The following is a 24,780-nucleotide window of genomic DNA, read 5'->3' on the forward strand; positions in this document are numbered from 1 at the left end:
AACAAGAGGCATTTGTATGGAAACGAAGACAGTGGTTAATGATTGGATCAAATTAGAAACCACTTTGAGTCTGAGAATAGCTAGGTGAGCTGTTTTCTAGATGTCAAGCTTGAAGCATCTTTGTTTAGATAGAGTGAGAGCAGCCAGTGGTAGTCTGATGTTCCTGGTCTGTGGTTTGAATGTCTCTGGTGATCTTTTTGAAAGGCCCACAGAGCAACAGATGTGAAGGTTGCCTATATGTGAGATTTTGGAGATTTCTCTGAAGTTTACATCAAGTCATTCATATTTGTTTGCAGGGTTTTAGGAGAAAGGGCAGTTTTGGTTTTCAAATGAATCCAACTCAGAAAGATGGGAGAAAAATTGAAAACATTAGTTTGGAGAGTTATAGCCAGGCATTGGAGGAAACTAGAAGGAATCGGGATCTGGGTGAGTTTATAATGAAGAGTACTAGAGTTTAATATTTATTCAAAAGTGTTATCGAAACACATTTTCTCTATATCACCCTCCTGTTTACCAAAGATAGCCTAATTTGTATTTGTCTGTGAAAAGCCTAGTTTCAATAAACCTTGGCTTGATCATTTACATAAGTGCAGCAAGAATAGCAGTTGACCATAATACTTTTTTGGGGAAGACAGGTGGAGGGGGAGAGTGAGAATCTTAAGCAGATTCCACACCTAGTGTGGAGCCTGACTCGGCTCAATCCCATGACCCGGAGATCCCATGACCTGGGCAGAAATCAAGAGTTGAATGCTTAACTGACTGAGCCATTCAGGTGCCCCAGGACTTTTTAATTTTAATTTTATTATTTTTTTCTTGTGAATTTGTTTTTATTGAGCTCTAAGGGATGGATTGAGTTGGGAAATGTCACCATGGATTTTGTCCCCACCAGGGGGAAATGTCCATTCTGATTTTCCTGGGATAGCTTCTGGAACTTTTTCTCTTTCTTGAAGCTGCTGCTCTTGCTGCCAGCAGCTTCATCAGATCTGCTGCTGAGCAAGCAGTTCCTCCTTGGAAGAGAATTTTATCTTTTTCTTGGGGACACTGCTGCTTCCTGCCTCTTCAAGATCATTAACTGGTTCTTCTTCAGGGAAAGATTTCTTCCTCTTGGGGAGGCTTCCACTGCCAGCCTTCTCTTCAAGATCACCACTAACCAGCTCCTCCTTGGAAAAAGATCTCTTTTTCTTGGGTTTAGAGAAAGAGACAGAGATAGATGGGATCTCCTTTCCATTCTCCTGAGGAGCCTTCTGGGGCTTTTGCTTTTGCTTTCTTTTGGGCCGTTCACCTGTCTTGTCCATCGCTCAGAGGTACTGCTGCTGTTTTCTGAAGACAAGAGAGTGCTCGCAGCCAGATGTTGCTTGCTTTCTTCATGTATTTCTTCTCCTGTTTCTTCAGCTTCCTAGCAATCTTAGCAGCCACTTCTTCTGTCTGAACCATTGCCTCCTTTCTGGCATCCACATTCTTTCATGCAATCTCTCTAGTTTCATAGAAGGACAGGTACTCCTTGGCTTTCTCTGGAAGCTTCTCCCCAAATATACTTGTGGGCACCTCAGAGAAGCAATCACTTCTTGTGGCAATACTGCATTTGTTTGTGAGGTATTGGAAGTTGCAGCCTTTGTTCTTGGCAGCTGCTTGGCCAGTGCAGGGGTAGTGGAAAATGAGTCCATATTTTGTGATTTCACCCTTTGTCTTCAGGGCTCTGGAAATCTCGTCCATTTGCTGGGCCCTGGGAATTACTCAGATGCTAAGGATGGCCAACGCTTTTTTTTCCCTCTTAAACCTGCTTTGCTGGAGCTTTTTATGAGGAATCTCTAGATTGAACTTTTAACAGCCTTTTGAGGCCAGAAGCCAAGCCAAATACTTGCCATCAGATGTCGCCTGCAATGCCTATAGATTTGGGTTAATTCCTCTCTCTTGAGGTCCCCTAAATATCTTGAGGTTTTGTACCTGCCAGAAAGTGACCTTCTTTATTCACCTAGTAAGCAAGGTATCAGGCTGACATTTCCTGAGCGGCTTTATTGATTCAGTAAAGTCAACCTTAGTTCCTTAAAGCTGTCTGGTCATATCTGAGTCTGTGCATGTCTCTTTCAAATAGGACATTCTAGTCAAAGCCTTGGTAATATAACCAATGTTTCCAATTACGTCATGTCATAAGGAGAACAGATTCTTATTGAGCTTATGCAAATATGTTGCCATGAAAATATAATAATCCTTCCTGAGCTACTAAATTTTGGAGGGATCAGGTAGGGAGAGAAAGACAAATGTTTTATTTTGTTCATGAAGGTGTATTTTATCAAAATGCTGTAAGTCAGCTTAAGAGAAAAATTTCCTTAAATCTGGAAAAACAAAGCATTTTTTTAAAAGAAATCAGCAATGTTTTAAACAGAGTCATAAAAATTAGTTATCCTCCTCAGTTCATTCAGTGCCATGTTATTAATTACTATTCTGCTTAAATCCAGTTTTTCCATTAGTTCTGGAAATTTTTACATAGTTCATTTTTACGATCTTAAGGTTATCAGAAACTTGTCCTTAGACTTCTTTTTATGAGTCTCAGTGAAGATGCACATTTGTAACAGCATCAGAGTAAAACAGTAATTAAATGACAAGATTTAAAAATGTCCATGGTCAGAGATCTGATTAGAGTTCATTGTAATGCAGGTGACAAGGAAATTTGGTTATGTCTGTGACACACAGCACTTTAAGATAATAACATACCAGGACATCTGATTTCTAGGAGTTTCATACCATTTTTAGAGCACTTATCTTAATAACACATCTACACAAATAAAATCTAAGAGGGTTTGGTACCACTTATTTGACAATGCTTCTCATGTACTTTAACAAACCAAATAAGCCTAATTAATGTCTCACAGAATCTTTGAAATGTTCCATGGGCCCTTTGTAATGCCTCAGATTGTGGCCAAAAGAGTTGGATTTTGGAAAGCATGTCAAAAAATATTAAAATGTTTGTATATTTGATTAAATGGGATCACATATATATTATTATGAAACAATATGTAATTATCCATTTAACCAAAGTGACTATAAAAAGATTTCAGAGGCAAATGCAGAATGTTACATAGTTGTGGGCACAATTTAGCTCTTTTTTTTAAAAAAAGATTTTATTTATTTATTCATGAGAGACACAGAGAGGAGAGAGAGAGAGAGAGGGAGAGAGAGACAGAGACACAAGCAGGCTCCATGCAGGGAGCCCCACATGGGACTCGACCCTGGGTCTCCAGGATCATGCCCTGGGCCAAAGGCGGCGCTAAACCGCTGAGCCACCAGGGCTGCCCTAGCTCTTTAAACATTAAGGCTCAGTTTTCTTTCTTTCTTTCTTTCTTTCTTTCTTTCTTTCTTTCTTTCTTTCTTTCTATTTATTTATTTTAAAGATTTTATTTATTTACTCATGAAGGAGAGAGAGAGAGAGAGAGAGAGAGAGAGGCAGAGACACAGGCAGAGGGAGAAGCAGGCTCCATGCAGGGAGCCCGACGTGGGACTCGATCCGGGGACTCCAGGATCACGACCTGGACCTAAGGCAGGTGCTAAACTCAGTTTTCTTAAGTAATCAAAGACTTGATAAATGTAGAAAATTATTTTGACAAAACACATCATCCTAGTTCTCTAGGTAGATAACTTTAAAGGCAAAGAAAAAATTTTGTTTACAGTTGCTTATTAAGAGTAGTTCAGGGGCAGCCCTTGTGGCGCAGCGGTTTAGTGTCGCCTGCGGCCCGGGGTGTGATCCTGGAGACCTGGAATCGAATCCCACTTCGGGCTCCCTGCATGGAGCCTGCTTCTCCCTCTCCTGTGTCTCTGTCTCTCTCTCCCTGAATAAATAAATAAATAAATCTTAAAAAAAAAGAGTAGTTCAGGAAAATTTTGTCCTTTTAACAAAGACAAAATTTTAATTTTGTACCAGTTTATTTTTTGATATTAAACCCATTTACTTACTTAAATTTATCCTAATCTTAGCCAGAACCAACCACACATCAAATTTCTTTCCAAGTTTTTTTTTCCATAAATCTTTTACAACTTTCTTCTTTACATTCAGATTTTGTCCTACTTTCCCTCTTTAAATAACCAGCCTCACTTTAGGACAAAATTATTTTCTTTCCCTCAACAAAAATGTATTTCTATTCCTTGTACTACTTCTTACCCAAAACACACATCTTATTTTCCTTGCATAGGGTTGTTCCCCTTATTATTTCCAGTACTTATAACTATGTTTATTAGGATTCCTAGAGATTCTTGGAAACCTTAATTTCTAGCAAAAACGAAGTAGTAAACATTTGTAAACTGTTATGCCAATAGTCTTTAAATTGACAAATTTAAATTTATGAATACATTTTCTAATTTCTAGAAACATGCGCTTTTTAATAGTACAGCCTTTCAATAAGGCACAAAACATGTTTTATTAACAGATCCAAGTTTGTCTTTAGTTTGTCATAGGACAAAAGCTAGGTGTAGTACTTAATGCTTCATTATTTTATCTTATTTGAAAATGATCTAGATGTTAAATGATTTAACTTATCATTTAACTTACCAAAACTTTAAAGTTTCAGGTTACCAAAGCTTTTGATAGCTTTTGGAGGCAACTTAAAAATTTACCTACAAACCTTTTTGTCTTATTTTCATCAGCTTAGTGTACTTATTCTTAACACTTCCATTCAATTGCCCAACAAACTTTATGAGGCATTAGACAAAGTTACCCATTACTTTAAGTTTTTTCCCTGGTAAATGTTGTAACAGAGAAAATGAATTTGTTCATCTTGTAGTGAACACAGGCAGGATTAGTTTTATATTTTATGCTGGTAACTCTGAAGATATGTCCATTAATTAAACCAGCAATCTTGAGTTAGCTCTAATACTGAACATTCCCCCAGATCACATGAACTCGAAAAACATTTGGCTTGGCTTCTGTCTTTCTGAGAGTTAGATGCCCAAACTTATAAGCACTCGCCCTCAAACCTACTACATAGAGCTCTTTTACAAGTTCATTTTTGCACAGTCATCCAGAGGCAGAGATAATATCTTACATTAACAACGTATGTGGACACACACACACACTGACAAGATGCAAACAAAAATCTTCTAGCTTTTCTTTTTACTGATAGTTGTGGAGAGAACAATAAAAGCTCAATTTCCAAATATCTCCCTCTCTTTTTTTTCTGATGAAAAAGTCTTCCTAATGTTTGTATTTTGAGGAATGGCTCTTACATGTAGAGATGATGGAGGTAGAAAATTTACATCATAAACGTCCAGAGAAAGTATCCGAGTTTTCTCCAAGATAGAGAGTTGGAGTGTGTCTGCCTGTTATCCGGGGTGCTAGAGTCTGGGCACAAGAACTCTTTGAGCAGTTTGTACTTTAAAAAGACATCTTAGGGCACCTGGGTGGCTCAGTGGTTGAGCGTCTGCCTTTGGCTCAGGTCGTGATCCTGGGGTCCTGGATCGAGTCCCACATCGGGCTCCCTGTAGGGAGCCTCCTTCTCCCTCTGCTTGTGTCTCTGCCTCTCTCTCTCTGTCTCTCATGGATAAATAAATAAAATCATTAAAAAAAGACATCTTACCCTTTTTTTTTCTTAGGCTCAGGTGATTATGGGCTGTGTTTACAAATTTCAAAGGCATGGCAGGTTTTAGAATTTCAAGAAACAAAGAAAGAATGCAAATTTTTTTTTCTCTCCAGTTTTTCAGAGTGATTGCTATTTAAAATTTGCCCTTTAAAGAAAAGTACAGGAAAATTTTGTTCCAATATCCTGATCTTTTATATTTCTGCACATATTTAGAGAGAAATAGGTGCATTTGGAGGAGTGATAAAGCTGGGCAGGCTAGGACTTATTTCTAAAGTTGCATTTCTGGGTTTGTAGAGATTTGTAAAACACACATTTGTTTCTTTCTTTAAAAAAAAAGATTTTATTGGGAGATCTCGGGGTGGCTCAGCGGTTGAGTGCCTGCCTTCGGCTCAGGTCATGATCCCGGGACTCCCGGGATCACGCCCTGGGCCAAAGGTAGATACTCAACCACTGAGCTACCCAGGCGTCCCCACACATTTGTTTCTAATCTCCTAAAGAATTAGATCATGGTCTGAAAATCAAGGGTCTGGCCCATTTTTAAAAACTAAATTTGCTTTTTTATATCAAGAAAAACTTTTAACTAAAATGGGAATCAAGAGGGGCACCTAGGTGGCTCATTTGATTAAGTTTCTGACTCTTGGTTTTGGCTCAGGTCATGATCTCAGGGTTGTGGGATCGAGCCCTGGGTCCTGGGGCTCTGCACTCATCAAGGAGTCTGCGTGAGGATTCTTTCCCTCTCCTTCTGCCCCACTTCCATGTGTGCACATGTGCACTCTGTCTCTCTCAAATAAATACATTTTTTAAAAAATGAGAATCAGGAGATTTATGTCTTTGTCAAGTCTGTATAAAGCATTTTAACAAAAGCCTTTTTTCCAGGTACACAGTTCAACCTTGGCCCATGAATATTGGCCTTTTGCAGATCATTTGTAGGAGGGGTAGGTTAAAGTTTGGTTCTGTTTCCTCTGTGAAGAGTTGTGAATAGTCATTAATCTTTCCTTTCTAAATTTGGTAGGCTCTTCTGAAAGCAGAGGTAAAAGGACTTTATAATTGAAAAGCCCTGCTGCTGTCTAGGGACACGAATTCTTTTGGGGTGGGGGTCTAAGATATACGGGCAAAGGACATTGCATAGGAATGCCTGAAGCTGGCAGAGCCAGATTACAGAGCCCTGGAAGGTAGGAGCAAAGCAAGCCTTATTGCCAGTCTCAGGTGGTTTTGTTAAATTCGTTTCCTGGCTTTTAGCATTTACATGAGCAACCTGTATACTTTGAACCTAGAATTTAATATAGGCTAGAACACTCCCTGTAAATCTCATAGGGAAAGGGAAGTTACAACAGGCAGATGAGGCTAGATTTTAAGAAGGGGGACTTCGGTTGGATGTGGACATTTATTTTTAAATCTTAAGCTTGATTTCAGTTCTTTTGTCTTTTCAGGGAGTCCCTAAGAATAGCCAGTATACTAATAAGAGAATTGAGAGCTTTCTATAAAGCATATTTTTCTATTAAATACAGCCAATTTAGAGAATCCATCATCTGGCCATTGGCGAGTAGGATATGTGAATAGCAACTCAAACCACAATAAGCCTTTTAATGGCTTAATGAAGACTTAAGAGGCATCCAAAGAGGGCAGGCCTCATGATCCAAAAGTTTATTCCCAAAAATTAGTCTAAGAAATTAAAACTATACCTTGTACAGGCAGTAAGGATGGTGTGGTGAAAACAATGTCTCCAGTCCTCATCAAATTGTGAGAAGCCTCCTCCAGTTAGCTCATCTGTGACATGGGGCGGGTGCTTCTGAAATGAGATTTGCCAGCACTGCCAAGCAACAAAAGTTGAGGCAGCAGAGATTCCTCTGGGCTGGAGCCTCTCATGACAGACGTCCCTGAGAGCTGGCACAGCTGGAGAGAGATAGAGAGACTCAGATTCCTGGTCTATTTGGTCACCAAGGTGCACCCTGGTAAGTGCACCCTTTGAATGATGGAGACCAAAGAGAACATTCTCACTGGTCACAAAACCAAGCTCTTAGGACACTGAATACAACAAAAGGAAAAATCATAATTCATAGCAAAGTTTGTCTAGTATGCACATTAGCAGTTTAGGCTGAGCATTGGGTCTTTTAGGGTCACACTAATACCCACGAGAGATGTGCTGTGAGTTGGGGATTGTGTGTTGTTTTACAGGGTACCCCCTATTGCACAGAAGTTTTCTTGAGGTTGGCAGGTGACCTAGTGTCAGTCTAACCCATTCCATGACCAACTTCTGAGTTAGGTAGAGAGCACTCTAACAGCTTTTAAGTGCTGCATCTGTGTCCACCAGTTTTATGGCTTCGTCCTCCAAAATGTCCCTTAGCAATAGCCTTTGCCTCATGTGCACATTAACCCATGGCGAAGTTTGTGTGAAAAATGACACAAAGACACAGAGGAAAACATAGACTTATATGTGGGAGGAAATGGATCAGAAACCAAAGAGTACTCTACCAAATTTAACCAATGAGTTTCTAAGCCCAAGGAAATAGCTCCACAAATATTTTTTCCTGCTAATCTAAATTTAGAAAGAGAGAAGAAGGCCTCTCCGCATTCTTGCTCCATCAGACTCCACAAAGAGATTACAGGAGACTGACATGGTAAGAAATCTTGCCTTCTGCCAGCTGTTTGTCTGATGTCCCAAGGATCTCTCTGCTGCAACTGTGTCTGGCATGAGTTGTGTCTTGCTGACTACACCCGCCATCGGGGAGGAAGAATTTCCTTTCCCCTTCATCATCCTTCTAGCTGGACCAAGAATCCACTTGACATGAAAGCGATTAACAGGAGAAAGTCAAGTTTAGTTTTGTCTATATGGGGAATCCACACAGCCGTGAAATACCGAAGACATTGAGGCACCAGGAAGCTTATCTGAGCTCAGGAGAGGGTGTAGTCTGAGGACACAAAGGGGACAAAGACTATTAACACAAAGTTAGAGCAGATGTTTGGAAGACATAGGTTGCCTTATTATGCAGTTAGGTTTTTTAGGAAAGAGGCATCTCTGAAAAGCTATCTTCTTGGTATAAGCAGGCAGTTGAAGGGGAAGTAAAGAGCTTTTCCTGAGTCTGCTGGGTTTTGATTGTTTTTTTTTTTAAAGATTTTATTTATGTATTCATGAGAGACACAGAAAGAGAGAGGCAGAAACATAGGCAGAAGAAGAGGCAAGGCAAGCTCTTCAGGGAGCCCGATGCAGGACTCAATCCTGGGACCCTGGGATCATGCCCTGAGCTGAAGGCAGATGCTCAACCATTGAGCCACCCAAGTGTCCCTGGTTTTGATTGTTTTTGACTTAAAATACTGTTTATGCTAAACTGCCCCATTTTGGTGGCTTGCTAGTGGCCCCTACATTTACATATCCATCACCTCATTTGATCTAAATTGTGATTCCTATTTTCAAGCTTAGGGATTTTGTTGTGGAGACCAAATATATGTAAATGACAATTAAACATACACCTGTATTCTAATCATAAGCCTAACAGGAAGTCTGAGAAGGGACTGAAAGTATGGGTTTAAAGTTTTGGGTTCATGGATGTGAGGAAGGATCTGAGCTGGCCATACAAGGTTTTTTTTTATTGCTAGAGACATAGCTTTGAAGGAAACTGTAACTGACAATGGGATAGACTGACTCCTTGGAGCAATAGTGGCATACGTTCCTTCAAATGCATTACTAGAACAATCTTGATTCATTTATATAAAACACAAAGTTCCTATGTCCATGCGATGGGGAAAATGGTAAGGAGAGGTCAAAAGAGAAGTAGATAAGACAACCTAAAATTTCCAAAGGTAGAAGTCTCTTGCTAAAAAAACAAAACTTTCCATGGAGGGGCAGCAGGTGCATGCATATGCATGTGTGACTCTCCAGTGTCTCATATAGAAAACTATGGGCAAAATCCTGGAGTGCAAAGCCTGAAAAGGGGAACCACTTTTAAATAGCAGTGGTTGAGGAAAAGAACTAACAGCTGCCCGTAGACCAACTGAATGAACTGTATTTTCTTTTCTTTTTTTTAAAAGATTTACTTAAGTAATTTATTTTAGAGAGAGAAAGAGAAGGAGAGTGAGCACTGAGGGAGGGGCAGAGGGAGAAGGAGAGAAAGAATCCCAAGTCGACTCCCCTCTGAGTATGGGGCCTGGTACAAGGCTCAATCTTACTACCCTGAAATCATGACCTGAGGTGAAATCAAGAGTCGGATGCTTAACCGACTGAGCCACCCGGGTGCCCCAAATGAACTATATTTTCAGTGTGGATCCCTGAGATTTGAAATAAATAGATACTTAGGAAACTACTGCTTTGCCTGGAGGGCCCTCATGCTCAATATGGCGTATTTTACCATAAAAACACTTGAGTTAATTTTACATATTTTTATTTTTGTCTCTAAAAAATATTTTCTATGGAAAACTTCAACTTAGGACTTCCACCTTAAGTGATTTCTATTAGTGTTACAGGTTGGCTAGTGGGGGCATTAGGTCAAGGTTTGGTGAAGAAATACTCTCTTTTCCTTATTTTGAAATTCTAGCAGGCTTTTGTGCCTCAGGGAACATGACTTAGCTGAAGGTGATGTTATTATGTGATGCTGCAGAGAAGACTAAAGATAAAAATCAGAAGTGTTCAGTGATTTCCTAGTTCCAACATGCTAAGCTCATTATTTCTTTTATTTGCATTGACGTGACAACCAATGACATTAATCACCATAAAAGATTTCACTTGTTCTTGAACTCTGCTGGGGTGGCTCAGCCCTGTTTCACAGAAAATGTCACACAATAAATCTGTACAGTCTGCAAAAAAGAAAGCAAGCAGAACCTGCCAGGGGGCCCCGGGGCAGGGGTGGGGTTGGCACCTGAGAGGATGAGAACTGAAGCCAGAGGAGGCTCACAGGGGGGCTGAGAGGGGAGTGATGGCTTGGGTTTTGACATCTGTGAAGGGGCCATAGAGAGGCTGAGTTACCAAGGAAGGGATTTATGAAAGACTGAGGTGGTGCTGGGAGAGATGAGTGGGGAGAGCGAAAGGAAGCTGAGGAAGGAAGCCACCTGCGTCAACTATGTCATTCTGTGTCCTGGCAATAGGCAGAAAGCTTTTTGCACTTGAAACGAAGGAAGAATTCTTCCTCTGTCCTTCAAGGTCTTTTAGCTGAACTGAGAATTAAATTTACATGAGTCAGATTAACAGGAGAAGAAACCAAAGTTTTATTACATGGGCACCGTCACCCTCTAAGGAAACGGAGATGTAAAGGAATGACCAGGCAGTTTTTATAATCATAGATAGACAGTAAATCTGCCAGGAATTGACAGGACAAAGGAAACTTAACTTTGGGAGCTTCAGTAGTCAGAAATGCTAGACAGAATTTGGGCTGGGGTAGTAAATTAGTAAAAAGTAACATGAGCTGTTGACACAGCCTTCTCAGCTCTAACTTTCCCATCTCTGGTGGTAAGGATGTCTCTACCCCCTGGGACGGGGGTGGCACCTATTGCAGGGGAGATTTACTTCCTGCTTTCAGGGGGATGGAAGAGGCTGTCTCTTTTGTGACTTTTATTTAAAATAATCAGTATGCTAAAGTGGCACATTTTAGGGCAGCCTGTCTTTGGCCCTGGCCCTGTCTTAAGAGATTTCCATTTGAAATGCCAGTCAGCAGGGTAGAGACTGAGAGCCTTAAGCATTTATGCAAAATGTTGAAAATGTTGGTGACTTCAAGAGCCATTGTAATGCCTAGGGAAGGCAAGGGGGGGGACCTACAAAACCATGCTGCTTAGAGAGCAGTATCTGGAAGCACTCAGCCTCATTTTATGTATGTATGTATTTAAGAGAGGGAGGGGGAGAGAGAGGTGGGGGAGGGGCAGGGGGGAGAGAGAATCTGAAGCGGACTCCCAGCTGGGTGCGGAGCCTGACGCAGGACTTGATGTCACAACCCAGAGATCATGACCTGAGCAGAAACCAAGAGTTGGACACCAAGAGCCACTCAGGCGCCCCAGCCTCATTTTCATAATAGGTACATACTTCATTAAAGTGCCCTAAAGCAAAGAGGAGCAGCATGATCTTAAGATTCTCCATGGAAGTCCAAAAATTCCAAACCATGTATTTGCCAAAGATCTTTTTGGCTTGCGTAGTGCTTATTTTGTTCTATTTGATTAAATCATTTATTTTAAACCACAATGAAAGCAGGTTAATTTTCATACTCCTTATTACTCCAAGCATTTTCCTTGGGACATGTTGAGCTTTTTAGGTATTCTTTAGGTGCTTTCTGTTATCACCACATGTTGGCTAGGGTACTGAGAGCAAACCTTTCGTTGCCCTCCTTGTTCTCATCTGTAAATAGCTCTCTTCCTACCAGTAGGTTCATGTCGCCAGGATGCATATAGCCATATGTGAAGAGACTGAATTTTTAAAGAGAAACCTCCCTTTTAGCAGAAGATCTTGCTCTTATTTCATGGAGAAAAGATACACCATTGTGCTAAGCCCTCAACCTTCCACCATCTAATTGAAAGATTCTTCTGTATTCCTGTCCATCATTTTACCCTTCTCTCATAGTCCTGCCTCCTGTCTAAGGTGAATCCTTCTAGATATTCTCTGGATCCTGTCCCCTTTGCCTTGTTAGAGCCCAACCCCTGTATTTTCAACCTCTTAATCTTCACTGAATCCTTTTTATCAATATTTTTCTTTTAGATTTTTAAAAAGATTTGTTTTACAGCAGTTTTATGATTATAGCAAATACAGCAGTTTTATGATTATAGCAAAATTGAGAGGAAAACATTTCCCATATATCCCCTGACCTCACACATATGGAATCTCCCCCATTATCAACATTGCTTTTCAGAATAGTATGTATTTTTTTATTGATGATGAACCTACATTGACACATATCACTCAAAGTCCATAGTTTACCTTAGGGTTCACTCCTGGTGTTACACGTTCTGTGGGTTTGGAAGAAAACCATAGTGACCTGTATCCATCCTTATGCTATCATACAGAGTAGTTTCACTGCCTTAAACTCACTGTGCTTTACCTATTCATTGCTCTCTCTACACTGCTGGCCACCCTTGGTCTTCTTACTGTCTCCATAGTTTTGCCTTTTCCACCATATCATAGTGTTGGAAATACACCGAATGTAGCCTTTTCAGATTGGCTTCTTTCACGTAGTGATATGTACTTAAGGCTCCTTCATGTCTTGTCATGGCCTGCTAGCTCGTTTCTCTTCAGGGCTGAATAATACTCCATTGTCTGGAAGTACCAGTTTGTTAGTTTATCCAGTCACTGACTGAAGCACATCTTGGTGGGGTCTTCCAAAAAGTTTCTGTAAGCATCCTTGTGCAGGTTTTTGTGCTGGTATCTGTTCCTGACTTTTGGGTAAACCCCAAAGAGCACGGTTGCTGGATCCCGTGGTAAGATTATGCTTAATTTTGTAAGAAACCGCCACATGGCTTTCCAAAGTGGCTCTGCTATTTTGCATTCCCACCAACACTGAAGAAGACTTCTGTTGCTCCACAGCCTTGCCAGCAGCATTCAGTGGTGGCAGTGTTGTGGATTTGGGCCCTTCTAATGGGTGGGTAGCGATATCTCATTGCTTCAGTTTGCATTTTTCTGATGACCTCTCATGGGAAGCATCTTTTCTTATGCTTGCCATGTGTAAATTCTCTTTAGGAAGGTGACTGTCAAGGTCCTTGAATCATTTTTAAAATCACTTTGGTTCTCTTATTGTTGAGTTCCCAGTGATACTTAGACACAGTCACATCTCTTACATGGTCAGCAGCCACAACAACAGAAGCGGCAGCAGCAGCAACAGTGACAAACATACACATGGCAACCCAAACCCCAAACCCTCAGTCTTCTCTCTTAACCCTACATCTCCCTCTGCCTTGTCTTTGCTTTCTGTCTTTCATGGTGTAGGAGCAAAGGGCAGGCTACCCCAAGATGGGCTGCTTTGGCATTAAGATTATTCTGAGCTGAAGGGCTTGAGAGAAACTTTTGCCTGTCCCTTCCCCACAATGAAGAATCTAAATTGGGAGTCTTTCCCAGAGTAAGCGTTATTAGCAGAGATAAGTTTTATTTGAGTGACCCACGGGACAGACATCTAATTACCAAACACCTGCTCTTCTTACTGCTCGGTGAAGTGCATTCCTGAAGTCCTAGGCCCCCTACCCCTTTGTCCTTAGTTTAGAATGACATACAGACCTCATCTGGCCAACCTTTGGAATTTCCACATCTGTGGGGATTTCCCATACATACGCTCTTCAATTTGATTTTCCCCTATTAACCTGTCTCATGTCAGTTTGATTCTTAGTCCAGCTAGGAGGACTCTCAAAGGGGCCAGGAATTCTTGCCCTCTGATGCTAGACAAAGTCCTTGACCGAGTTGTCCACACTCGCTGTTTCCAGTTCCCATGCACCCTTCATCCCACTGAGGTGTGGCTTTTATCCCCAGCCCTCTTTCTCTTCCAGCATCCCCAGTCTTAGAAAATAGCAGTAGCATTCCCCTAGCTGCCCATACTGGAAGCCTGGGGAGGAATCTGACCCTGGTTCCATTGATTTGGTTACTGAGTCCATCTCAAATTAATTTGCCCACTTTTTTCTCACCCTGATTGCCCCTCCCTCATTAGCTTGGGAAGATATTGTTTCATCTTTTATGTGAAGATGACAGGCAGACTGACATGTGTTGCTGTGTGATGAGGTCATAAAAATTTAGAGGTGCTGGTGGCTGAACGGGCATAAAAATCTAGTTGCTGAGAATTTCTTGTCATTTTAACATCCTCCTTGTGTGGGTTTTCTGTTTGAAATTGCGACTTCTGCATCTCTCTGTTGATTCCCTTTTACTTGCCTGGCATTTCCCTTGTTTACGAGGCACACCTCTGTTGATCCTACAAGTTCTGAGATCACAGCTGTCACTTAGCTCTGTGGTTGGAACAGATCATGGACTGTCTTGACTCTTATTTTCTTTATCTGTAAAATAGGTGCCCCCCCCTTCTAGACCGCTGCGGCTCCGCCCTGGCTGCGCAGTAGACTCACCTGGGGGGCTTTTGGGACTCCCAGCCCAGGCTGCACCCTGCAGCAGCGACAGGAGCAGCCTGACTTTCCGCCCTCAGAGATCTCAGTGTGTAGACAAGGTTGACAACCACTGACTTTATCGTTTTAGAGGACCATGACTCTTCGTTTACTGCATGTTTTCAGCCATGCCCCAATCCCAAGTTGAGATTTCCCTTAATGTTTTTACTTAGTTGGGAAAAAATAGCTGTGAAGTTCCCCCCACCCCCTTCCATCTGCTGTTTGTTCTTATTTACATATGATGGAACCCAGCCCACTGATTTACAGTTCTGGTTCTCTTACAACTGTTATTGAACTGAAAACATAGCTGAAAACCTATTAAACAGAAAAAAATTATTTCAAGCTCTGTGCCGACAATTCATTATAGAACCAAGGAGACGTCTAAACTTTCCTTCTAGAATTAATGCTAAAAATGGATTTACAACCCCCTAATCCTAAGTGAAAAATTTAATCCTGGTGCCAAACCTAGTATTTATTCTTTCTTAAGTGTCCTACCAAGAAAATGAAGGCATCTCTGCAAGAGAATGGAATTTGGTGGTGGTGGTAGGGGGTTGTACCCATAAATGGGCAAGACCTCCCACACTGCTCTGTGTGGGCCTCTGAGGGCAGGCGTCAGCATCTCTCTTCCCCTAGTTCTCTCTGCTGACCCATAAACACTGGAAGAAAAGCCAGGGCAAACAGCATCAGTGTGGGTGTGTGATCTTACTGTCAAAACACTGGCACAGGTCCCTCAGGAGTCAGCTTTGCTGTAGTAGCCCCCTTCAGACCTACCATCTTATTTTTTATTTATTTATCATTTAAAGATTTCATTTATTCATTCATGAATGACAGAGAGAGAGAGAGGCAGAGACACAGGCCGAGGGAGCAGCAGGCTCCATGCGGGGAGCCCAACGCAGGACTCGATCCCGGGTCTCCAGGATCAGGCTCTGGACTGAAAACAGGCGCTCAACCGCTGAGCCACCCGGGCGTCCCCAGACCTACCATTTTAGATTTGAAATAACCTAAGACTTTTCTAAACTGCAAGGGAGTAGAGAGGAGAGAAGGAGGATTACAGAGAATGGGCAAGCATTTGGTCTGACCGCTGGCACTCATTTTGGGAAAAGCTAGGGTCCTGACAGGAGTCTGAATTATACTGGGGGAGAGTCTCCTGGGGTGCTGGCTCTCCCTGTCTGTCTCCCTGTTAACAGTGTCTCCTTCAGCTGTTCGCTCACTTGCTTCTGTAACACCCGCCTGAAGCACACAGCCTGTGCTTTTGCGTGTCTCTCTCAGATCCTTATTAACTATTGAAATTAGTTGCCCCCTTGATAAGGATGGCTTAATTTAGGAGCCGGGTCTTAGGTTGTCATGACCTGTGATGACTTCCTTTCTCCACATAATCTTTTTACAACTGGACCATCAAACCATTGTCTGCGAAGGAATGATTAGTTATCTTCTAGTGGTGGCGGGGGGAGGGGGGGGGGGGCGCGGGGAGTAGGGGGAAAGGCATCTTCCCGGGAAAAGAAATGTTGCCAGAGCTTGGAGTCAAGCTGAAAGGAACCTGTTTGCCACCATGTTTGGTGCTGAACTGTTTCTCATGGCCCAGAAAACGTCTGGAGCTTCTTGGTTTTGACCTGTCTCTTTGGATATTTCCTTGTAGATGGAGGAATTGATTGAGGGTATTCGTTGGGCCTTTATTGACATGCTGGAGAAAGAAAATGAGTGGATGGATGCAGGGACAAAAAGGAAAGCCAAAGAGAAGGTAAGGGTTCCTTCTGATTAAAAATATATATGTGACTTTGGTTTAATGGATTTTCATGCTTAATATTGTGTACTTGATTTTTATATTGACTGAGCTCTTGACTCCGAATGGCCCCAGAGTCAGGTGGCTGTTTCGGTGTGAACATACAGATTTCATCACCAGGAGGTAAGAGCAAAGAAGATCCGACTTTCTTCTTTCTTGAACTGCATTTCTAGCACCTTGTGATTCAGCCTTTCCTCCTCTCTTAATTGCTGTTTCTAAGAGCCACATGGCCAGCTGCCCAGCGAATTTTGCCATGGGGCCTCATTGGCTATGGGAGAATGCATAGCAGTGGGGAGCCCGGGGGAGCAGCTGGCAGGAGAGCCCTCAAGGCACGAAGAAGAAAAACCCATACTGGCTGTGTGTCCTTCTGCTCTGGGCACAACATGTGCAAATGTCCTCGGGAAGAGCCTTGCCCACAGCCAAGCAAGTCTACTTCCTAACCCGTCATCTTGCTCTAATGATCCAAACAGCGTGCTTATAAACTGCAGACCAGTAGTAGACCAGGCTGTAGGAATATGAAAATGTTTCTTAATAGAAGTGGACGCTTGGTGGGCCTTGTCACATTTTCTGGTACTATGCGACAAGATGAAGGACTACGTGAGAGAGGTATTAGCAGCCATGCTGCTTCAAAACCAAGAATCAGACCCATCTTGAACGCTAGGTATTCAGGTGGAGCTGGAGCTCAAGTGGGTGGGGAATACCTCCCACATTCTTCATGGACGCTGCTCTGCATTTGGGAGACTCTGAACTAGGAGCATTTCTTCTTCTTCTTTCTTTATTTGTTTATTTATCCATTCATTCATTCATGAGAGACACACAGAGAAAGGCAGAGACATAGGTAGAGGGAGAAGCAGGCTCCCTGCAGGGAGCCCAATGTGGGACTCGATCCCAGGACCCTGGGATCACGCCCTGAGCCCAAGGCAGATGCTCAACCGCTGAGCTACTCAGGTGCCCCAGAACATTTCTTCTTTAGAGAGGTATTTTAAAACCTTGCTGATGGTAGTAATCCCCTGGGCTGCCTAAATGCTCAACAGCTCTTTGGGCCCCTCCCTTGCAAGGTCTGATTCAGTGGATTGAGGGTGCAGTTGGAACATTTGTGACTTTAGTCAGTTTTTATTGCTCTACGGGCCTGGGGAACACTGCTTAGAGTCCTACTGAGTCATGCTGAGTACAGATCTTTTTGCCCTATGGTCAAGAGGGAGAAGATAGGACAGTGAAACTACTCTGTATGGTACTATAATGGTGGATTCATGTTGTCCTACATTTGTCCAGACCCACAGAATGTGTAGCACCAAGAGTAAATCCTGATATAAACTGAATTTGGGGTGGTCGTGATGTATCAATGCAGGTTCATTGATTAGAACTAAGGTACCACTCTGATGGGGGAGGTTGTTAATGGGAGAGGCTATGCATGTGTGGGGTCAGGGGTTTTATGGGAAATCTCTGTGTTTTCTTTTCAATTTTGCTGTGAACCTACGACTGCTCGGAAAAATAAAGTCTATTAAACAAACAAACAAAAAAACAGAGGGCAACATTCTGGGAATGCTTAGCCTTATTGAAATGAGAATGTGCAGAGGTTTAGCAAGGGTGTTTTCTAGAGCTTTGATATTCCTGAAATGGATAAACATTGTTGTAGATATTTTTGTCAATAGACATGAAAAGGCTGTTCACTGTTTGCAGTGGAGAAAGAACTTGGGTGGCCGGGGGTGGCAGGTGTTAGAAGACAAAGGGTAAGTTGGATTTTTTCCCCTCGAGAATCTGTCAGAGCTGTCTTAAGTCATGTAAGGCGCAAGCTGATGAAGGCAGGAGCACGCGGGCTGTGATGAGAAGCTCTCCAGATGGTAGATGAAACTTTTGGCACTAACATATTGTTGTTTTTTGAAGGCTTCATTTATTTGCTGGGCTAGCTTGTGATATCTCGAACAGAATTTGTCTTGCACTGGGCAGTTGAGAACTCCAAATGCTAGGGACTCTTTATCCTAGCCTGACCCCTCGTGGCCTGAGAGTCACCCGTGTGGAGGATGGGGTGGAGTGATGAGGGTTGTGTGCCTGTGATGAATGGATAGATACCAGAGGACTGTTCTGGAGACTGCAGTCAGTTCTTTGGGAGGTATGACTGGTTATTTTAGGGGGAGATCTTCTGAGTTGCATCAAGGAATGGGCACCTTACAGTTGGGTCTTCCAGGCAAGTGGCCCATGGGTCTTTCTTGAAGACACATTATTCTCAGTTCTTCTAATATTAGACATGTTCCTGTTTGCCCCCTGAGTTGCTCTCCAGTCTTATATTTTATTTCAATGAGAGCTGTCACTTTTTCTTCTTAAAGTACTCTTTGAACACTCTGCTTTCTTTGAGCTGAGTTCAACCTGCCAGGAACTCAACTTGTTCCTTGACAGGTACAAATATCAAAGGAAATTTTCCTCCTGGATCTCACCAGGCTCTCTGAGTAAATCCTGTATTTCAGAGTTCAGGGACATTCCTTTATTAAAAGGCAAGAAGGAGGGGATGTTGTCTGAGAGTTTTCAGCACTTTCCCAAGGCATGTCGGGCTCTGGCCCCCAGAAGATGCAGATTTTCTGTTTTTCAAGTTAAATGAACATGTAGTTCTGGAAATGACCTCTGGGCGGAGCTCGTAGACTCACAAAGACAACATGTAGGAAGCCGAAGGCATTTATGCAGCTTTCTGCTCTGGGGTGGTTTTTGAAAAATTATTTTTTTTCTTGCCCTTTTTCTCTGCTGTCCTCAATTTGATTGCCTTTTAATAGTCAACAAGAAAGGAGAGGTTCTGTCTACTAATTCCTTGAATCTTAGTTGGAAATCTCTGACGATCTTAGAGCTTTGTCTTTTTGATACAGAGTAGCCTCTGCATTAAGACAGGATTTGCCTACGTTCGAAGTGGAGGTGAATAATTTGCCTGCACTTCCTGGTATGACTTGGCACTGTTCTTTGGGCATGTGTTGTATGCAGTATATCACCCAGGCGGAAGATTTCTCATCAATAATAGTGCCCACACTGGGCCAGTGCTGAGTCACTTGGCAACCCATTGGGAAAGCTGGAAAAATGTTCTGATTTGCGAGGGAGAGAGGCTATTCTTTGCCTAACCATGAAGTTCTGGACTGCAACAAATGCCAGTACCTCCTGTATTGGGTGCTGACCTAAGTGTTCCCTAGTGCCGGGCCTCCTGAGTGTGGAGGGTCCAGATACCTGCTGTGGCTTGAGGCCTAGCACCTTGAGTTGTGTGGCAGTGACCCCTGGTTTCAAGATGGAAGTGTGGGGATGTGACTTTGTTGTGTTCTTCACTAGGCGTGATTACTGTAAAAGATAAACGAGGATGCCTCTGCTCCTGGGAAGGGTAAATTTGTTATCTCAGTCTCCCTGTCTTGCTCCTCTCATCTCTTAAGGGGTCACGAGTGGTTTAGTGTTGTGAAACTGATGGTATAGGTTTCAACTGGAAATTTAGTATCGTGAAATAAACACCAATTTTTGTTTAGGATTCTGTTTCCTGCAAGCATATGCTTTTACTGTAAACTAGCAGCAAAGGACAGGAAGCCTGTTATTTTTTCAGTTATCATAGATGTGGGATGAGTGTAAGGTGATGGAAATTATTTTGGGGGGTATCTTCTGGAAGATTTGCCTTTTTCAGAACAGAGTAGGAGAATCTCAAGGTCACTACATAGTGATTCTGAGGCCTGGCAGGAAGTGATGCAGCACTGCCTTTGGCTGCCCTAGTGGCAGGAGCAGAGATTCTGCTGGCGAGCTCTGTCAGATCAGGAGAAGCAGCTTCCTGAATTCGGCTGGTCCCCAACTAGAGTTCAGTTCTGTATCCAAAAGCTTTCTGAAATATTTGTTTGTGCTCTTTACTCCTGGGACCTATGTTTGCCTGGCCATCCCTAGGAAAAAAGACCTGGGTGGAAATGCTAGGAAGGCAGCATCCTCAGGATCCTGCGAGTGGCCTTAACCTTGGCCATGGCAGGTACAGAGGATTTCCAGAAATGTACTGTATGGTTCCATCAGCACAGGCATGCAACTCCAAGACACAGGCTTGGTGGGGAAGAGCAAGGGGGGAAGAGTTTTCCTACAGAGGGCCAACAAAAGTGTATCTCACCTCTTTGGCTTTGTCTTCTTTGGGGAGGAAAAATAATAATTCTTTCTACCCCTCTAAGTACTTGACTGGGCCCCTGTAACAAGAGGTAGGTTAACAAGAGAAAATCAACCAGAAGCTTATTACTGTGTATATTTCATACATACATGAGGGAACTCAGAAAAATGAGTAACTCAAAGAGGTGGCTTAGAACCTCAGCTTACATAGCATCTTTAACAAAGAACAAAAAATTTGCAGAGAAATGATAAAGGAAAGTGGTTTTGGACTTCCAAGGGCAGCAGATGGTAGGAAGGTAAATATATGGGAAACTAATGGTAGACACAGGCTAGTTAGTGAAGTCTGGAACGTAGATTAGTCTGCTGATATCCCCAGGCTGATAGGGTCTAAAGTTGTCTTTGGTGAGTCACCTTAGTCTTTCCTGGTAGAGAGGGGAGAGATGCATTAGAGATGCGAATTCCTGCATCCCCCTAGACCTGTTGAGCTCTGGGGTGCTAGTGGGAGGCCCACTGCCTGCTTTGACCATTTTACTGCACATCTGTCTGGCTTCCAACTGCCGGCCCGTGCACATTGCCAAGAGCTTTCTCTTTTCACTGGAACCTGCTAATAGTACTCGTACAGAGGGCCCAATGGTCTAGGGAATAAACACTCCCAGTGACTGATGGGAATTGCTGTGTGTGCCCCCTCCTCCCTCAAGTTTGTGTTCACCATGGGCTCCTGGAGTTTCCCCAGTGGGGTAAGCTCCTCCTGCTCACATGGACAGCTGGCTCCGGAAGATGCCCTTTACTGACAGCCTGCCTTGCTCTGCTTACTTCCCAAGTCCTTTCCTGGTGTTTGATGCTGCTTTCACTTGCCAAATGAACTGCTTGTACTTGAATCCTTGTCTCGGGTTCTGCTCTTGGGGATCTTCAACTAGGGCAGAGAGCCTGGGGTGTGTGCTCTTTCCATCCTTACTGGCCTTAAGGTGACAACACATTTCACTGCATCTCAGTGTGAGTACTACTTCAGTAAATTCAGTTGCACAAACGTTTCCAGAACCAGTGATGTGCCAGGTGCTGGGGCAGGAGCCGCAGATTCAAAGATGATTCGTGGCTTCCTTTCTCTGTAGGGCCTTTCACTGTCCTGGGAGATGAGAGCTGGAACATGGGTGCTGGACAGATGGGGAGAAATTTTAGTTAATGCAATGGAGGGACAAAGTGCTCCTGGCTGTCGCTGTAGGGGAGGAAGATTTTACGGAGCCTAAACCCACGCATGGGGGCACTTGACTTGGGTACTGCCCACTCTGTCCCCACTTCGTGTCACTGCTTATGTTCTTATAGCCTGCGGGTAGGGCTTCCTCTGGCTCTTCCTTGCAGATCTCAACAGCTCTGCACCCAGCTCTCCCTTTCCCTTGCTACCTTCACTCTAGCTTCATTTCACATTTTTGTTTTAAATTATCCTGTGGAAGAAAACACAGGGAGGGGCTTTTGTCACACTGTCTCCTGCCCTTCCCTGTTCCAAATTCAAGGCTCTTTGCATGTGCTCAAGAATGCCAGGTCCTTGCCTCTACTCCATTGCTCCCCCAGGGACACACAGGGGTTGACGGAATAGTGTGTGACATCTCTCAGCGTCCCTCCCCACTCCCTGTAGACCTCGGGCCCACACTGCTGCCATCTTGAGCTAGCTGGCGTTCTCGGGCTCCCTATCTCTGCCCCTGTGCTTCTCCATTTCTCTCACGTGCACATCCTGGCAAGGTAGTAGCTTTCATATTTGTATCTCCTCTCTAACTGGCCTCAACAGGAAGTGCAGTATAGAGGTTAGGCCTACAGACTGTGGAGAAAGACTGCTCAGGCTCAGAGCCAGTGTCTGCCCCTTTTGGTTGTATGATCTTTGGAAGTTACTTAACTTCTCTGACCCTCACTTTTTATGCCTGTAAAATGGGAAGATGAGTGCCTACCTCAGAGACTTGTTCATGCAGGAGTTAATATACTGGAAGTACTTAGAAGAAGGCCTGAAGCATGAGAACGTCTCTCTAAGTGTGTTCAGCTGTTTCTTTTAAGCTGCTGTCCTGTGGCCGGGGAGAGGCTTTGGGTGGGACTGGCTGGTGAGGAGAGAGAGATGGGAAGTGAGGTTCCATGTGTGTATCTGGGTCACTGTGTTTTTGTCTGGGTTGGGAAGGTCACTGACGGTAGACCACGGTCTCTGAGGTACCTCTCACCCCTTAGGTGTTCTGGTGCTCCATGTCAGAACACTGCCCTCCTCCTCATTGCATCCCCCGATGGGCAATTAATAGTGAATGGCCCCTGCTGAGAGGGTGATGGGGGAGCACCCTGCTTTTCTTTGTGGAGTGTGGATTTTCTGGTTTTGAACAAATTCAGCATTATCTTTGTGATACATATTTTGCTTTATTATTTTTATGAAGTTTTTGACTTTAATTCCAGTGTAAACATACAGTGTTCTATTACTTTCAGGTGTACAATGTAGGGTTTCAACAAATCTACACCTTGCTTGGTGCTCATCATGATAAATGTACTCTTCATCCTCATCACCTGTTTCACCCGTCTTCCCACCCACCTCCCCTCTGGTAACCCTCGGTGTATATATTTGAAACACAGAAGCAAATATTTGGTGTAAGGAGTTTGATACATATATTTATCAAAAGCTTGTTATGCCTGATACCTTATTAGAATGAGTTTAATCGAATTTTGGTATCCTAGAGCCTCATGGAAGTATTGTTTTGTGTGATGCTGTAGCTGATTGGTCTTCACACTTAAGGTGCACAGCAGCATCTGGAGGGCTTGTTAAACCCAGATCGTCAGGTCGCACCCCAGAATTTCTGAGTCTGGAGCTCTGAGGTGAGGCCTCAGAATTTGCATTTCTGACAAGTTCTCAATGATACCGTTGGTCTTGGGCCAACGCTCTGACAACTATTGGTGATCATAGGTGAAGATTGCCTTATCCCAAGGCTGTGTTACTAGAACTAGCTAACATCCATTAAATGGTTGTTTTACCCCTTACAGGAATCCCTTCTCACATTTCTCACAAGGCAGCGCCCTGAGTATCAGAACCCACCCCGGGCCATCTGCCCCACCAGTGTTGTGCCTGCTGAAAAGTCCTTGTTGCTAGAGATCCAAAGGCTCCTTCTTGGTCATTTCTAACCCTTGACTGTCCCAGGAAGTAGGCAGGAATGAGTCTTCCATGGAGAAGCCATCTAATATCTGAAGATATTGAATGTGTTTCTATTTCAGATGAAATGTCTCTAGTGTTTCTCATGAATTAACAAACATTATATGCTAGGCTGGATGTTCTAAAGGCCTTAGAAATATTAACTACTTTTAATGCCATAATATCTGGTATGAGGCAGGTCACATTTTTTTCTTTTACAGATTAGGAAACTGAAGCACATTGAGTGCCAGCAGGTTTGCCCAAGGTCATACATCCAGTAGGCAGAAGGGTTGGGACTCTGTCCTTGGTGGTCTGTTCTGGGCTTTTATCCACAGTGCTAGTGGGTCTCTGCAAGTGTGGTCCGCAGACCAGCATCAGCATCACCTGGGAAGTAACTAGAACTATAAGCCCTCCAGGTGATTCTCATGCAGCCAGTGTGGGAATCACTGCTCCGCACTGTGGTTCTGATGCTTCATCCTGCTGGCTACTGTCCAGGTTTCACCATCTTTTTTTAAAGCTCAAGTTCAAAGCTGAACACAATATTCTAGATGTAGTCCAACTCACATCACACAATGGGAATATTACTACTGCCTTTGTTTTGCATACAAATTATATTAAAAAATCTGAAGTTTATATTATGGTTATCTTTTCCTCTCAGCCATGTCACTGTTGGCTCATAACGAATTTTCAGTCAGTTAATTTCTAGGTCTTTTTTTATCCCTCAGGAACTGTTGTTAAGCCCTGTTGCTCCAGTCCTAATCTTGGCTTTTTTTTAAAACCCTCATCCTAGAACTTCATATTTATTCTTATTTTTAGATCCATTTACCTTTGGTTCATGGCTCAGCTTTTAAAAATATATATATATTTGGATCTTCTGTATGTTTATTTTTGTTATAAAAATCTGTGCTCATTGAAAGTATGAGCACAATTTTTGAAACTTTCACAATTTTGAAAGTAAAGCATAAAAGTAGAAAGAAAAAAATTCTTGCTAGTTCTATCATCCAAACACAACCACCACAAACATCTTGATATATTACTTGGGCTTTTCCCCTGTACATAGGTTTGAATAACATTAGATATATATGAATTTGATTTCTTTTTTCTCGTTTATATTATAAACCTTTCTCCTGCTACATAGTTTTTATAATAGA

The 24,780-nt window shown here is 42.8% G+C and overlaps 1 protein-coding gene across 5 annotated transcripts in view; it reads left to right on the forward strand.

The window, feature by feature from the left end:
* PHEX (phosphate regulating endopeptidase X-linked) overlaps positions 1-24,780 on the forward strand; it is a 209,739-nt gene that overhangs the window by 86,637 nt on the left and 98,322 nt on the right. For all 5 annotated transcript variants that reach the window (XM_035711932.2, XM_049107511.1, XM_035711933.2 and 2 more), the window contains one exon: positions 16,246-16,347. In XM_035711932.2, coding sequence (XP_035567825.1) covers positions 16,246-16,347 — 102 coding nt within the window. The remainder of the gene's footprint in view (positions 1-16,245; positions 16,348-24,780) is intronic.

This window comes from Canis lupus, chromosome X (genome assembly GCF_003254725.2).
Source record: "Canis lupus dingo isolate Sandy chromosome X, ASM325472v2, whole genome shotgun sequence".
NCBI lineage: Eukaryota > Metazoa > Chordata > Mammalia > Carnivora > Canidae > Canis > Canis lupus.